Source organism: Phascolarctos cinereus, unplaced genomic scaffold, assembly GCF_003287225.1.
Source record: "Phascolarctos cinereus isolate Bilbo 61053 unplaced genomic scaffold, phaCin_HiC Scaffold_726;HRSCAF=1367, whole genome shotgun sequence".
Taxonomy (NCBI): Eukaryota; Metazoa; Chordata; class Mammalia; order Diprotodontia; family Phascolarctidae; genus Phascolarctos; species Phascolarctos cinereus.
The window spans coordinates 362,019,665-362,035,263 of record NW_027556098.1 but is presented as its reverse complement, the minus strand read 5'-3'; the positions used below and the strand labels follow the sequence as shown (position 1 = coordinate 362,035,263).

Here is a 15,599-nt window from a genome sequence, read left to right as displayed (position 1 = left end):
CCCTCTCCCAGGCTCAGTGGTAACAGTTTTCCCATCCTTTCTCTGCCCCCTCCCCTCTGGTTTCTATGGCAACAGTCACCTGCTCTGTTGCCTGGGCAATCCCTTTCCATCTCTAGTTTTTCTCCTCCCCCTCCCTTCCATGAGGGAGGGTCCTCTGTTGTCCTGGTCAAATTGTCATTATGAAAATAGCCCCCCTCCTCCCCCATTCTCCCCATCTGCATTATTTCCTCAGGCCCTTCTGTCTTCCTGAGCGGTTGTCATAGTGACAATACCCTCAGAAAAGTTCAGGTCTCCATTTTAAATTCAGCCCCAGGCATGTGCCACTAACATGAGAAATTGTGGCTGGATAGAAGCTTGTGAGAAGAACTGTAGCGAGGGAAGAGATACTGAAGGGACAAGAGGCCAGCAAAACGTCTGTTCTCCAAATAATGCTTTTCAATGCAAGTGGAGACAGGCAGCAGGATGCCTTAGGCTGAGTCCCTAAGTGTTAATTAGGGCCATTATTCCCGCGTTCATCAAAGTGGCTTGGAAAAGATCTCATTCATCTTTGAGCTTGCTTCTGTGATTCTGCTTGTGCTCCTGGAAATCCATCCATCCAGGCACTCTTTCTCCCCTTCCCCCTTTCTTCTGTATCTTTGGTGGCCCCAGAAGGTAGCATGATCTAAGGCTGCACAGATGGGGGCACAGTGTCCAGAGCCATGAAGGTGATGGTAGTCTTACTGTGCTCCTCTCTTGTCAGACCATCTCTCAAGTGTTGTGTTCAATTCAGAGGTCCCACATTTTAGGAATAGCGTTGACAAAATGGAGAGCTTACAGTGGCAGTGCAGGATCAGGATAGGAAGGACACTATAGGAAGATAGTTGAAGGAACTGGGGAGGTTTAAACTGGAGAAGAATGAAAGCTGTTATCTGAAGTTATCTGAAGGGCTGTCATGGGGGAAAGAGATTAGGTTTGTTTTGTTCAGTACAAACAACAGAACTAGGAGAAGAAGTGGCAGCTGCAGAAATGCATATCTTGGCTTTATGTTTGGAAAAAAACATCTAAACCATTAGGGCTGTTCCAAAGTGAAACGGGCTGCTCTGGGAGGTGGGAGGGTCTCTCTCACTTGAGGTCTTCAAGCAGAGACTGGACATTACGGATATTGTCGCTAACAAATATCACCTTCCTCCAGGGACTACTAGTCAAGCATAAGGAAGATTAAATGCCTTCTTTTCTCCTTGGACCCTGCAACCACTCTGGCATAGACTCTTACTCTCTTATGCTTTGATTATTGCAACAGGCTGCTGGTTGGTATTTCTGCCTCAAGTCCTTCCTAATCCAGTTGATCAATCTTCCACTCAGATATCAAATCATCCCTCAATTCAATCATCTCTAGTGTCTCTCCTTTGCCTCCAGAATGAAATATAAAATTTGGTCTGGTTTTTAAAGCCCTACATAATCCACCCCACCCCCCCTTCCTGCCCTCCATATGCTCCGCAAGCCAGTGACACTGGGCTCCTTACAATCCTTCACACGACACTCCATCTCTCAACTTGGAGCATTTTCACTGGCTGTCCCCCAGCCCTGCCTTCCCTGGCTTCCTTCAAGTCCCAGCTAAAGACTTAAAACCTTTTCTAGTCCTCCCTCTGGGAGACTGTTCCCAATTTATCCCGTATACATAGGTGCTGCGATGAAATCTCTCCCATTAGATTGTGAGCTGCTTGAGAGCAAGGACTTTCCTTTGCCTTTCTTTGTATCTTTAGTGCTTAGGCACATGGTAGGTGCTTAATAAATGCTGGTTGACTGATTTTGAGTCCCCTTTCAAATCTGAGGTTTTGTGATTCTTTAGTAATTAGGTACAGAATCCAAATGGAGGAGTGATTCCCTATTGATGAAATTCTATAGAGCCTTCTATTTGCAGATGGTATTGTGCTGACTGCATCTAGTCCCAAAATACTAGAGTTTCCTTAATATGATGTACTATGCCTCAAAAGAGTTCAACTTAACTTTCCATGGTAAAAAACCCAAATGAATGGTTATCGTCAAACTAGGACATTCAGTTGGGTGGTCAACCCATAGAGCTAGTCCATAAGTAGATATAAATATAGATGTAGATATATAGATATAGATATGTAAAGATACATATGTATACATACACACACACATATATAGATACCAATATATAAAGACATATGCATATATACACACATATATAGATTGTATACACGCATGTCCACACACACACACACACACACATACACACACACATATATGTCTCTTCCCCCTTGAGAGATTGTACTATTCCATGATTTGCTGCCTTATATCATCACCAGAGAAATGCTGGCATTATAAAGGTGAGGCTTTGTTCAAGGAGAAGATCAGGGTTGTTAAAAGATCTGCACATTTTCCCAAATGCAACTCAGCGTGCTATCTTTTTCACATGTAATTCTGGGCCCAGCTCACAGTCCGTTTGCAGTGTCTGTCCAAGAGTAGAGAATGTGGGCTCAATGAGCCTAGTCTATACACCTGCATATTACATTCTGGATAACAAGCATTCTTCATCCACTTGGTTTTTCCTGTATAGATTGTGAAGCTGATCTCTTCTGACTGGTTGTGAATCTCATTTAGGAGGCTTTGCCTTGCTCTGGAGCTTTATGCAATCAACACAACATCATCCACAAACAGGGGGACCTCACCACCCCAACAGATTCTTCTCCCACCCGAACTCTGTGCTACAGATCCACCATCACAGTGGCAAACACTGTTTTAGGTGTCACTCGATATCAACAGAAGATCATTAAGCAAAATGATTTCTGTTGTTTTAATCAAGGAATTTTGGATGATCTTAACATATCCATGGGAAGCCTCCTGTTGAAGGAGAACCTTTAAAGGTGCATTTTGTTTTATTGATTCATGTGCATTTATATTGCCAATCCACAAAGAGCAAAGATGTTGAATTCATGACATCTGTTGGTCAATTGTGTGATTGTAAAGATGTGATCTGCTGTAGAATATCATTTGCAAAAGCCTTCTTGCTCCTCTCTCATGCTTGCAACAAGGATGCCTTGGTGTGCATGTTGAGCATTCTCATAAAGATGCTGCAGAGGTGAGAAAGCAGGCATATGGAACAGTAGTTAATAATGCTTTCTCAATTGTCTTTTTTTCTCCACTGTAATGCTATCTTTGCTTCCCCCCCCCATTGTTCAGTATCTTCCTTCTTTCAGATCCATTTGGGAATTGTCCCCTTAATTGCCTCAAAATTGGGTTGCCCCCAGCCCAGATCTCCTTTGTCTATGCTTGGTTTAGTCCAGCTGCTTTTCTGATCTTTGTATCTTTAGTGCTGTTTCCAGTTCCCCATGCTTCTCACTAGGGATTAAGATATTACAATCCTTATGTAATATCTCCATTGTCATTGATGAAGAAAGCAATTTGTTATAGAAATCCTGACAGATGATAGTTATTTTTTGCCTGTTTGTTTTCCTACATCTAGTTTCATCTTCAAATGCTCTTTGAAAGATGTGGATGAGCTTATGTCTCTTGCCAACTTATGTAAAACTCATTCTTTTGTCTGCTGCTTCTCACTGCTTTACCAGTTCATTACTTTGTGCCATTTTCCTCCATAAAGTTTATAAAACAGTTTATATTCCAAACAGGTGTCCCCTATTGCTTCAGTGTCTTTCTGTTTGACAAGGAGATGAAGTATTTGCCTGGCTGAGGTAGTTTCTGGACTCTTTGAGCACTCCAGTTGTGGTATTTGCTTTATGTTAGTTAAACCCCTATAAGAAATAGGGAAAGTCTCTATTGATGTTTGTTCCTTTATCTATTTCCCATTTTTCAGGATGAACACTTTCTTTAAATAGGTCAGACAGAAGCAGATTTGACTGATTCAGTATTGATTTTTATCTTTGTTCTAACAATTTCATAGTCTATACAAATAATTGGAAATTATTTCCAAATAGTTAACTAGTCATTTCCCATCAAAATCAATTCCATTTTTAGTGACAGTGCTTGCTGTGTCCAATGCCTTCTGATCACATTCTCTCTGTCTCTTTCAGTGTGTCTTTTTCTCTGCCTCTCTGTCTTCTTTAAAAAATATTCAAAATATATGGGTGTGAAGCAATTATATAGTCTACAATACTTTGACCTCCTAATCTTCAATGTTTTTTCCCAACTTATTTTTCACTATCTTCCTCTGTGTCTACCTTTGTGCTTAAGTCACCAAGCATTAATGAATACGTTTGTTTAATTTGGAAGTCTTATTGAGTTCTCAATAGGATTTCCTGACAATTTATGGTGATTGTGGGAATGATATTTTATTTTCAAGACCTAATAAAACTAATTCTGTCACTCCTTTAATTGCCTCTCTAAGGAGAACTTTTGAACTGTCCTTCAATTGGGCTGCAACTTATTTTTATCTTCTGCTTTTATTTTTGGCAAAATAGTCAATAGTGACACAATTTACTTCGTCCATGAACACACAGACTCATTGGTCTTTGGAAAAGGATCTCACACTCAGAATACCAAGAGTTAAATAATTGTTCATGACTGGTCTAAAAGCAGCTCAATTCTTTGCCCCTCCTGCCCCCTTTCTTCAACTCTATCACTGATATTGCAGGAGTGGAAAGGGAGCCACACAGGTGTATGGGCCATTTTATATTTTTCTTTGTTTCATGAGTTGCCATGGCTAAATGCCCTACTTACTGGTAATGAGCCTCTTTACAATTAACCTAATGGTCATCAGGCAAAAGATACTGTCCATCTTTGGGATTACACATGAAGCCTGTGCCCCATGAAAGAACCTTCCAAAGCCCATGGTCCCCTGGCCCAGTCTTCGAGAACCTCCATAATGAGGCATCTGAATAGGATTTTTGGCAAAGAAAGACTCATTTTAAAAATGACCAGTCTGGAAAGTGATGATTAAAAAAAAAAGGTGGGCCATTTATGTAATGAAATTGAGTCACTGGCAGCATCAGTATAAGCATGATAAGTACGAATTTATCTTGTACCTTCTTCCATTGTCACCTCTGCCTTCAGCCCACCCAGATCTCTGTCTATTGCACTGTGTTGGCTCACCAATGGGACTGAGGGAGTTATTATTCACCAAAGCAGGACCAAACCATTCAGCAGGAGGAGATCAGATAAGAAGGTGGGCCACTTACCAGAGAGCAAGGGGCAACTCCACACGGACAGCTCCAGTGCTGCAATTGTTCCTACAAAATGGTGTATGACCCAGAATGAGGGTTTTTAATCTAGGATGTATGTGTATGTATGTTTTTTATCATCTGAGTTCTTTTTAAAAATTATTTACTTTAAAGACATATTTTAATTTATTTCATTATTTCCCAATTACATTAATAATGTTAACATTCATTTTTAGAAAACAATTTTCTCAATTGCATATAAAAACAATTTTAACATTCATTTAAAAAAAATTTGAGTTTGAAATTCTCTCTGTCTCACCCTCTTCTCCCCCCTCCCTGAGACTATAAGCAACTTGACATAGTTAACATCCATTTTTTGGATTAATTTTTAAAACCTCAAACTTAAATACAAAATGAGAAGAAAAAAAAAACATTGCCATGTACACAGCAGACCATAAGAGAGGATTCAATATAAAACAGTAAATTTCCATTTCAAGAAAACCTATATAATAAATACTACACATTGTTTTCAAAGCTGCCCAGCTTTTCTTTGCTTTCTTGTTGCTTTTCCTGGTTCTCTGTTGTGCACTTTTTACTTTATTTTTTCCTCTCCTTCCCCCCACCACCCAAAGAAGGCTACAATTAAGCATGAATATCTATCTATCTATCTATCTATCTATCTATCTATCTATCTATCTATCTATCTATCTATCTGATGGTTGTTGTCCTTCCTTCTTGAAAAGGACCGAAATGACATCACTATGTTAGAGTCAAGTTTTAGTGTGTCCGACTGTGGCTGATCAGACCAAAACAAGCTTGGAATGCTCTACCACAGGTGGGCACAATTAGTCCATGTGGACATTTGGGGTGGATTCTCTAAATTTGCGCATCTCGAATTTCTTTTGAGCTACTTCAATTCTGCTTTGCTCACAGAGCACAGCACCTTCTTTGATGAGGGCCCACCATGCTGAGCGGTACTGTGCCAATGTCTCCCATGTCACACAATCGATTCCAAAGTTCTTAAGAGATACCTTGAGAGTATGTTTGCATCACTTCTTCTCTTTTCCATATGAGCACTTGCCCTGTGTGAGTTTTCCATAAAATAGTCGAACCACATGGCCAGCCCATCAGAGTTGCTCTCTCTGAAGTAGAGTTTGAATGCTTGGCAGTTTAGTTAGAGAAAGGACCTCTGTCTGATATCTCATCCTGCCAGGTGATCTTCAGAATCTTCCTAAGACAATTCAAATGGAGATACATAGACATCTATAGACACATATATACTCATATACATATATGTAAGACTGTAATGTGCTCATTTCCTCCTGTCATCCGTATCTCTAAAGGTAGATGGTATCTTCCTTCATAAGTCCTAAGTTTTTCATGTTTTTCTAAATCAACCAGCTCATCATTTCCTACACCACAGCTATATTCCAATCACATCCTATCTGAGAGATTGTCCATGAGAGTTTTCCCCCTCAATTTTCTGTATTCCTTCTATTCTTGGCTACATAGGTTTTCTTTATACAAGAAAATTTTAATTTAAAATAATTGAGATTATCCTTTTTACAGTGCTCCCATCATTTATTATAGTTTAAGGTTTGATACTGCTGAATTTACTTCCTTTACATCTTTTTTCCCTTTTTTCTTTGAAGTTCCTGATCTTTTGTTCTTCCAAATGAACTTTCTTCTTATTATTTTTTCTAACCCAGTAAAATAATTTTTTAGTAATTTAGTCGGGATGGCATTGAATAAATAGATCAGTCAGATAAAATTATCATTTTAAAAATGATATTGGCTTTATCTACCCATGAACAATAAACATTACTTCAATTATTTAGATCTGAGTTTATTTTTATAAAAAGCATTTTATGTTTATGTTCATATAGTTCCTGTGTCTGTTTTGGCAGGCATGTGCTCAGCTATTTTATACTGTCTAGATATTTTAAATGGTCTAAAACAATATTGAATAGTATTGCTGACACATAGTATAGTTTCTCTATTTTTCACTTTTGATTAAATCTATTTTAAATTTAACTTTGTCTGAGATCGTGATTACTATCCCTGCTTTTTTTCATACTGAATTCCACTCCTGCCCTTTATTTTATCTTTGTGTGTATCTTTCATTTTTATAATGTTTTCTGAAAGCAACATATTGTTGTATTCAAATTTCTAATCTGCTATCCATTTGCATTTTATGGATAAATTCATCCCATTAACATTCTAAGCTACCATTACTTGTGTATTTCCTTCCTTCCTATATTTCCTCATTATGCTACACACCCTATCCCTCTTCACTTCTCTGCTTTACTTCTACCCCCTACCTTGCCCCCTATTCTTTAAACTGCCTACCCCTCTAAGAGTCCCTCCCTTATCCTCTCCTCCCATTCCCTCTACCAAATCTTAATTTACACACCCTTCTATGTCCTCTGTTCTCTCATCCTCTTATTTCTTTATAAATTTAGAACACTTTAATACCCTTTTAAATGTATGTTATTCTCTTTAACCCAGATCTGATGTGAACAGGGTTCCCGCACTACCAGTCCTCCTCCACCTATCTGATTCTTCCATATCAGGTCTTCCTCTCTCACCTCATTTGTATGAGATAATTACTCTTTTTACCTTTTCCTACATAAGTTTGCTTTTCAGGATCACATCATACTCAGCTGCACCCCAATCTTTCTTTTGAACTACCCAATTATGAATGACAATCTTAGGCAAAGAGTTTACATTTATTTCCATGTATAAAAATATAACAATTTAGGGGCAACTAGGTGGCACAGTGGATAGAGCATTGGCCCTGAAGTCAGGAGGACCTGAGTTCATCCGACCTCAGACCAAACACTTGACACTTACTAGCTGTGTGACCCTGGGCAAGTCACTTAACTCCAATTGCCTAAAAACAAAATTACAGTTTGTCCTTGTTGAGTCCCTTGTAATTGGTCTGTGATGTTTACCTTATATTTTTCCTGGATCTTGTATGTCAATTTTTTTTATTAAGTTCTGGTCTTTTTGCAACAAAATCTTGAAAATCTATCAATTCATTGAATATCCATTTTTTTTCCATTCAGGATTATACTTAACTTTGGGGAGTATGATATTTTTGGCTGCATCCCCAGTTCTTTTGCTCTTTGATATATGGTATTCCAAGATCTACAGTCTTTTAATGTAGCTGCTGCTAGGTTTTGTGTAATTTTAATTGTGGCTCTGCAGTATTTGAATTGTTTTTTGTTAACATTCATTTAAAAAAAATTTTGAATTCCAAATTCTCTCCCTCCTTCCTGCCCCTCCCCCACCCCTTAAGGCAAATAATATGCTATTGATTATACATGTTAAGTCATGCAAAACATTTCCATATTAGTCATGTTGCAAAAGAAAACACCCATACAAAAAAAGTAAGAAAAATAAAGAAAGTGAAAAAAGTATACTTTGATCTGTACTCAGAGTTCATTCATTGTCTCTCTGGAGTTGGGTGGCATTTTTCATTATGGGTCCTTTGGAATTGTTTTGATCAAAGTACCTAAGTCTTTCACAGTTGATCGTTGTACAATATTGCTGTCACTGTGCGCAATGCTCTGGTTCTGCTCACTTCACTTTACATCAGTTAATATATGATTTCCCAGGTTTTTCTGAAACCATGGGATGTGTTTTTTTAAAAACAAATATCTTGATAATGATATTTCAATAAATTAGTTTCCTTCTTGATCCCATATAATTAATTTTATGCAGCTAAGAGCATTATTCTGAGAAACATTCCATAAGTTTTGCCAGATAGGTTGCTGAAAGGTCAATACAAAAATAGTTAAGAACCCCTGGACCAGAGGAAGGTTTCCAAGCTCCTCTACGAATTATCTGTGGGAATATACAGGCAGTACCTTAGGATGAGGTGTAGGTAGCTTGGAATTTCTGTAGGGAATAGACATATACCAAGACATACCATAGACGATACCAAGAATGAGCTAAAGGAGACAAAGTTCAAGCCCCTACCCCTGAGGGCTCCTGCCTAGTCCAGGGCAATCGTCAGTCAGTCAACTGTTTAGTTGTTCAATTGTATCCAATTCTATGTAACCCCATGTACATGTCCACAGGATTTTCTTGGCAAAGCTACTGGAGTGTTTTCCATTTCCTTTTCCAGTGTGTCCCCATTTTACAGATGAGGAACTGAGGCAAATAGGGGTTAAGTGACTTGCTCAGGTTTACAAAGCTATTAAGTGTCTGAGGCCACATTTGAACTCAGATCTTCCTGACTCCAGGCCCAGTGCTCTATCCAGTGCACCACCTAGCTGCCCCAGACAGTCAAACAGCATTCAATAAATGCTCATCATGGGTCGGCCACTATGTTAGGTAGGAATACAAAGAAAGATAAAAGACAGTCTCTACCTTCAAAAAGCTCACAGTCTAAAGGAGGTGTGGAGCAGGGATAGGAGACAGCATGCAAACAACTATGTACACAAAAGACAGAGACAGGATAAATTGGATTTAACCAACAGAGAGAAGGCACTAGTATTAATGAGGCCTGGGAAAGCCTTCCTATAGAAGGTGGAATTTTTAGCCTCAGTTGGGTTCACCAACATGTGCTGATGCCAAAACATAGTATTAAAAGTGACTGTGAGCTCTGGGATGCTATGCCCAGTGGGGCACAAGTTCTGACCGAGCAGGAAAGGCTTTCCAGCACAGTTGAGACAACCAATGGTGTCAGTTGTCCAAGGACCAGCCTAGCTAAGTTTGGAGAGTCATATAACTAGCAGGTGGCCATGGATGCCCATGAAAGAGGTAAATGCCTGCTATGCTAGGACAAAGTCCACTGAGTTCCCTTAGCTCAGGGCTCTATGTAATTAAATATTTTTTCACAGGTAAATGAGGAATTCACTGGGCTCTCCCACAAATTGGTTGTTTGACCTAGGGCAAATACTTTCTCCTTCTTGGGCCTCAGTTTCCTTACCTGTAAAATAAGGATATTGGATTAGGTGCTCCCCTCTAGCTCCAAGATCCTACATTTCCTTTTGGTTACATTAAAGGGGAGCAGGGCTAGCTAGCCTCTGGGGCCCAGTAATGTGTTCTTAGCCTAATCCAACCAAGTCCTAAACAATCAGGGATGATCTCCTGGGGCAATACTGGCAGGACACCATCTTTTTTGGGGTGCTCACCTCTTTCCTCCTTAGGAAGGAACCACTATTGCTGAATGATCTGATACTGCCACTGGTAAATGCTGTTTTCTCCAGTTTCTTATGTGAGCCAGCACAGCATAGTGGGAAGTTGTGGGGGGTGGGTAGGGGCCTCCTGAAAGCCCGGTTGATGGTGGGAGTCTCCAGAAGGCAGGCTAAAAGTGACTGAGGCTCTCTGGGCCTTGGTTTTCTCATTTAGGAGGCAAGGAGGTTAGATTAGACGGCCTCTGAGGTCCTTTCTGTATGTAAATCTGTACCCTGTAAATGCTACAGTATCTGCCGTGAACATCTGCTTATAGAGACATTCTGCTGGACAGCTCTGGTCCTGAAAAAGTTTTTTTTCCTCAGCAATAATTAAATGACAATGATAATGCTCTCTTGTCTCTAAGGCAGTGCTTGGTGATCCTACAGGACAGGTGAAGAAGACAAGCATTTATTAAATGCTTACTATGTGCCAGGCACCGTGCTAAGAGCTTTGCAAATATTCTCTCATCTGATACCATACGTTACTACAATGCCGTATAGCTGGTGGGACCTAGATCATCATCTGCACTTGACAAATGAGGAAAGCGGGGCCCAAAGACAGATTTGTCTAGGATCAATGGACTCAGACCTCATTGACCTTTGGTAATAACCTTTAATTTCTCAGCGGCATCAGATCTACAGGGGAGAAAGCCTCAGGGTAGATGTCAGAAGAGATGGCTAGAGATTGGTGTGTCTATCACTTAGCTGGGGATCATTAAGAAATCCCTACCTTTCTCTTCTCATCTGCCAAGTGGGAGATTAGAAGGAGCAAGGAGCTATGAGCCTGTAGTCTAGAAGAACTGAGCTCAAATCTGACCTCAGACATTTCCTAGTTGTGTGACCCTGGGCAAGTCACTTCACCTCGGTTTGCCTCCGTTTTCTCATCTGTGAAATGGGGATAATTTAAAGAGCACCTATCTCCCAGAGTCGTTGTGAGAATCAAATGAGATAATGATTGTAAAGTGCTTAGCACGGTGCCTGGCACACACAGTTAGGTGCTTAATAAATGCTTGTTTCCTTCCCTTCCCCACTCGAGGGCATCTGTAGCGTCCCTTCCAGTTCTGATTTTCTGTGATTCTGAGTCCTCTCTTTCCTTGTACCTTCCCCTCCTGCAGCTACTCCTCCCTTTCTTTTTCTTTCTCCACCTGCCTTGCACAATCTGGGTCCCCTTGGCCCCGCCCCAGGCCCGGGCTTCCCAGATGCTCTCTCCCCTCCCGCGCCGCGGTTACCATGGGGATGGCTTACAGCAGGCAGGGCGGGATGCAGACCCGCGCGCTCGCTGGGCGTGCTCTCGCGATGCTTGAGTCGGGCACTGTCCCTCAGCGGCCGTGGCGGAGGTTCCGGTGTGGATGGCGGCCGCAGTAATGGCGGCTGCTAGCGCGGCACGGGCCGGGCCCGGGGCCCGGGCCCTGCGGGGGTCCTTGCCGCTCGTGGTGATTCTCGGGGCCACCGGCACGGGCAAGTCCAAGCTGGCGCTGCAGCTGGGCCAGCGGCTCGGCGGTGAGATCGTCAGCGCCGACTCCATGCAGGTAAGGCGGCCCAGGCTGGGGCCGGGGATGAGGGGCGAGCGAGGGAGGCCCGGGATGGCGGGAGGCGGGAGGAGGACGGCGGGGAGGCAAGAGGGACGGAGGGAGGAGGCAGAGGCCTGCTCCGCGTGGCCATCACCAAGCTGTCCACGCCGGGCGCCTCGCACGCACGAGACGTGCACCCCCCCCCGGCCGGGATGCCCCCACTCTTCCTCTGCCACTCTCAGGCCTCCCTTTCCCCCTTTCCCTCACCTCTCGTTCCCCCTCCCCCCTTCCCTCCTTCACCTTCCTCGTCCACTTCTTCCTTCTCCCTTTTCTCTCGTCTCTCCCTTTCCCTCTTCCCATTCCTTCCCCTTCCCTTTTCTCTTTCACTCTCTCCTCTCTCCTTTCCCTCCCTCTCTCCCTCCCCTTCCCCCTTTCCTCTTCCATTTCTCCTTCCTTCTTCCATTTCCCCATACCCTTCTACCCTCTCCCAATTTCTTTATCTCTTCCCTTCCCTCCTTTTTTTCCCTTTCCCTTCTCCCCCTCCCCTTTCTCCTATTTCTTTTCCCTTCACCCTTCCTACCCCCTTCCTCTCTTTTCTCTTCCTTTCCCCCCTCTCTTCATTCACCTCTTTCCTCACTTTCCCCCTTTTTCCTCCTCTCTTGTGTGTTTTTCTCCCCTATACCCTTCCTTCTCTTCTGATTTTCCTCCCCAGATATTCCTCTTCCTTTCTTTTTCTCCTCATCATGCCCACTCTGGTCTCCCCATTTCATCCAAGATGGTGATACATTGCAAAGAGTGTTAAAAGAAACTGAGTTAAAATGCTGTCTTCTCCTAATTACGTGTGTGACCTTGGACCAGCCATATAGCCTTATTCTCCTCTTGAGGTCAGGGACTCATGTTTGTCTTTGTATCTCTAGCACATAGCATAGTGCCTTACATATAGTAGGTATTTGTTGAGTTATATTGAAGGGGTTGGACCATGTGTTCTCTAAATGCAGCTCTGAATCAGTGATTCTTTTCTCTTCTTAACCTCTTCTGCTTCTCTCCCCCTTTTCTGGGATCATAGGAATGCATATCTCTTTCTCCTCCGTATACTGAATCTTCTTTTTAGAATACCATGCTCAAGAATGCTGGGTCCTGGTGCATATTTAAGAGTGTTAAAGGATTGTAGAAAGGGGATTCTAGAAGCATTCAGTAAATATTAAATGACTACTCTGTATCCAGTGTATGTTAGGAGTGTGTGTTGGGGCAGGAAGGTAACGGACCTATATTTTTTAGTCACCTCATGGTGACAAGGAACAGACAGGTACTTAACTTGGGCCTGTCATCTCCTCCTTTAGATCAGGTGGAACGTGGAGGATTACTTAGATTGTTTTTCTTAGGGGAGAATTTTCTTATTTGAGTATTTTATTCTCTTAAAAGTGAGAAAAGGTAGAAGGAGGAGAGTAAAATATTACTGATTTTGAGGTGATCTGTTGACATTTGAGTGCAGGCATATGCCCAGTGCCAAACCGGGGATTAGAGAAGAAATAAAAGCTGTGGTCCTGAGCCTCGAAAAGACCGTTGACTAGGGAGACAATTCAAACTGTACTCACCAAATGCTATGACCGTATAGAATTAGGCTGTGAACTTTAAGGGACAAACCAAGTGCTGTCCAAGTTCAGAGAGGAGAGTAAATGAAGGGAGGCTTCATGTGGGAGGCAGTACTTGGGTTGTACTTTAGAATAGACAGAAATGGAAAAGGCCTCAGGAGGGAGGCTGTAGAGATTATGGTGAGGGGAGCAAAGGCTTGAAGAAAAAAATGAACAAGCAGTGTTTGAGTGAATAGAGAAGAGGCTTTATTTTGGAGAACAGAACAAACATCATTTTGTGTATAGAGAGATTTAGAACGTTTTAATCCCTACAGTAGATTTCAGGCGCTGGGTTCTGAAAAGCTTTGGTAGAAGGTAGGGAGTCATGAAAGGTTTGATTCCCCCTTAATTGTAGTGCCTTTCCTCTGTTGATGATCTCCAGTTTGTACTATAGATAGCTTGTTTGTATCTAGTTGTTTGCACGTTGTCTCCCTCATCATACTGTGACCTTTTTGAGAACAGGGACTATCTTTTGCCTTTCTTTGTATCCTCAGCTTTTCAGTGCCTGAAATATAGTAGGTGCTTAATAAATGCTTATTGACTAACTTAGAGAGCAGGAAGGTGAAATCCTCTTTCTAGGACATAAGTAACATATTCTACTAGAGACTATTTTTCCTGTTGAGTGGATTCATAAAGATAGGAAGTGGAGTTGGTATATTTCATATCTTTTCCTCTTCCATTGCTGCTTCCAAATTGTTCTCCTGCCATACTTCTATGATTTCTCTTTTCAGGTCCGTACAGTCTGTTTACATTACCTTCTCCCTATCCATGTGTGTTGACAAGTAGTTTCCAGATGACTTTCTCAGCTTTTCTCAGTGACTTTAATACCTATCTCATTCCTTGCTGTCATCCTTAGGGATTTCACAGTTTGTATTGAAAACTTCTTTAACAGCCTGACCACATAATCCTTTGAGTCCAGTGATCTTCTCCACTCTACTTCAGCTGACTTAGACTTCTTGTAATTTCACAGTGTCCAAATTCCTTTTTTTTAGGTTGTATTTTTTTTCAGTTCCAAATTCTCTCCCCCTTCCTATACCCCCCTTGAGAAGGCAAGAAATCTAAAACCCATCATAAATATGAAGTCAAAAGTCCAAGATTCTAAGGGTTGAAATTTCATTCTCCAACCACAGACTGATCTGCTTTTATTTCTTCCAGTCTTTTGTTTTTCTTTTTAGGCAATTGGTGTTAAGTGACTTGCCCAGAGTCACACAGCTAGTAAGTGTCAAGTGTTTGGTCTGAGGTCGGATTTGAACTGAGGTCCTCCTGACTTCAGGGCTGGTGCTCTATCCACTGCGCCACCTAGCTGCCCCTTCTAGTCGTTTACTTAAGCTAAACCTACATCTTTACCCATGTCAGTATGTCAGGGCCTTTGACCTACTTTATTATATTAGACTTGTTTACCCTGTTTTACTTTTTCTTTTACTCTCAGCCTTGACCTCATGGTCTACCATTTTAATAATTCACTAACTGCTATGCTAGAGTCTTGAACTTGACCCCTAGATTTCAATATTCCAGATAAACCTCGTCCCTCGTGAAATACTACTATGTAGTTTTTCTACTTCTTATTTCTGGGTGCAGAGTGTTGCTGGAGAAAGTAAAAAAATTGAGCTGATTTCACCCACTACGAATTGATGGTACATAACCTTAACCAGGTTTTTGCTGCTGGTCATCAGCCCTTCTGCTCTTGTTGATTATCTTCTTCTCCTCTCTGTCCTGAGCCTTTTCCTCTCTTCTTAAACTGCCAACACGCAGCATGTAACAGGATCATAAGTTCATAGCTCTAGGTCTGTGGAAGAGACTTTGGAGGTTGATCCATGTAGATAGATAAGGAAACATATCCAGGGAAGTAAGCTGATTTGCCCAAGGGCATAGGTAGGTAGTGGCAGAGCCTAGATTGCAACCCAGATCTTCTGCCTGCAAAGGCAGTGTTTAACTGTCCCCCTTCTATGCAGATGGCTTCCAAAACCGTAGACCGTGTCTCCAGTTCTGATCTACTTTCTGAGCTCCAGACTTACAATTTCATTACTCTCCTGACATCCAAGGAGACTTAGATGTTCTATGTGACGCCTCAGACTAAACCTGTCTAAAACACAGTTTTGTCTTTCCACCAAACTCTGTTGCTGCCATCGACTATCCTCTTTTTACATGTGA

The 15,599-nt window shown here is 41.7% G+C and overlaps 1 protein-coding gene across 1 annotated transcript in view; it reads left to right on the top strand.

The window, feature by feature from the left end:
- The first annotated feature begins 11,622 nt into the window (after positions 1-11,622).
- The window catches only part of TRIT1 (tRNA isopentenyltransferase 1), an 81,219-nt gene continuing 77,242 nt past the window's right edge, over positions 11,623-15,599 (top strand). Inside the window, 1 exon segment of the mRNA XM_078145468.1 lies at positions 11,623-11,835. Coding sequence (XP_078001594.1) covers positions 11,656-11,835 — 180 coding nt within the window. The 5' untranslated portion in view covers positions 11,623-11,655.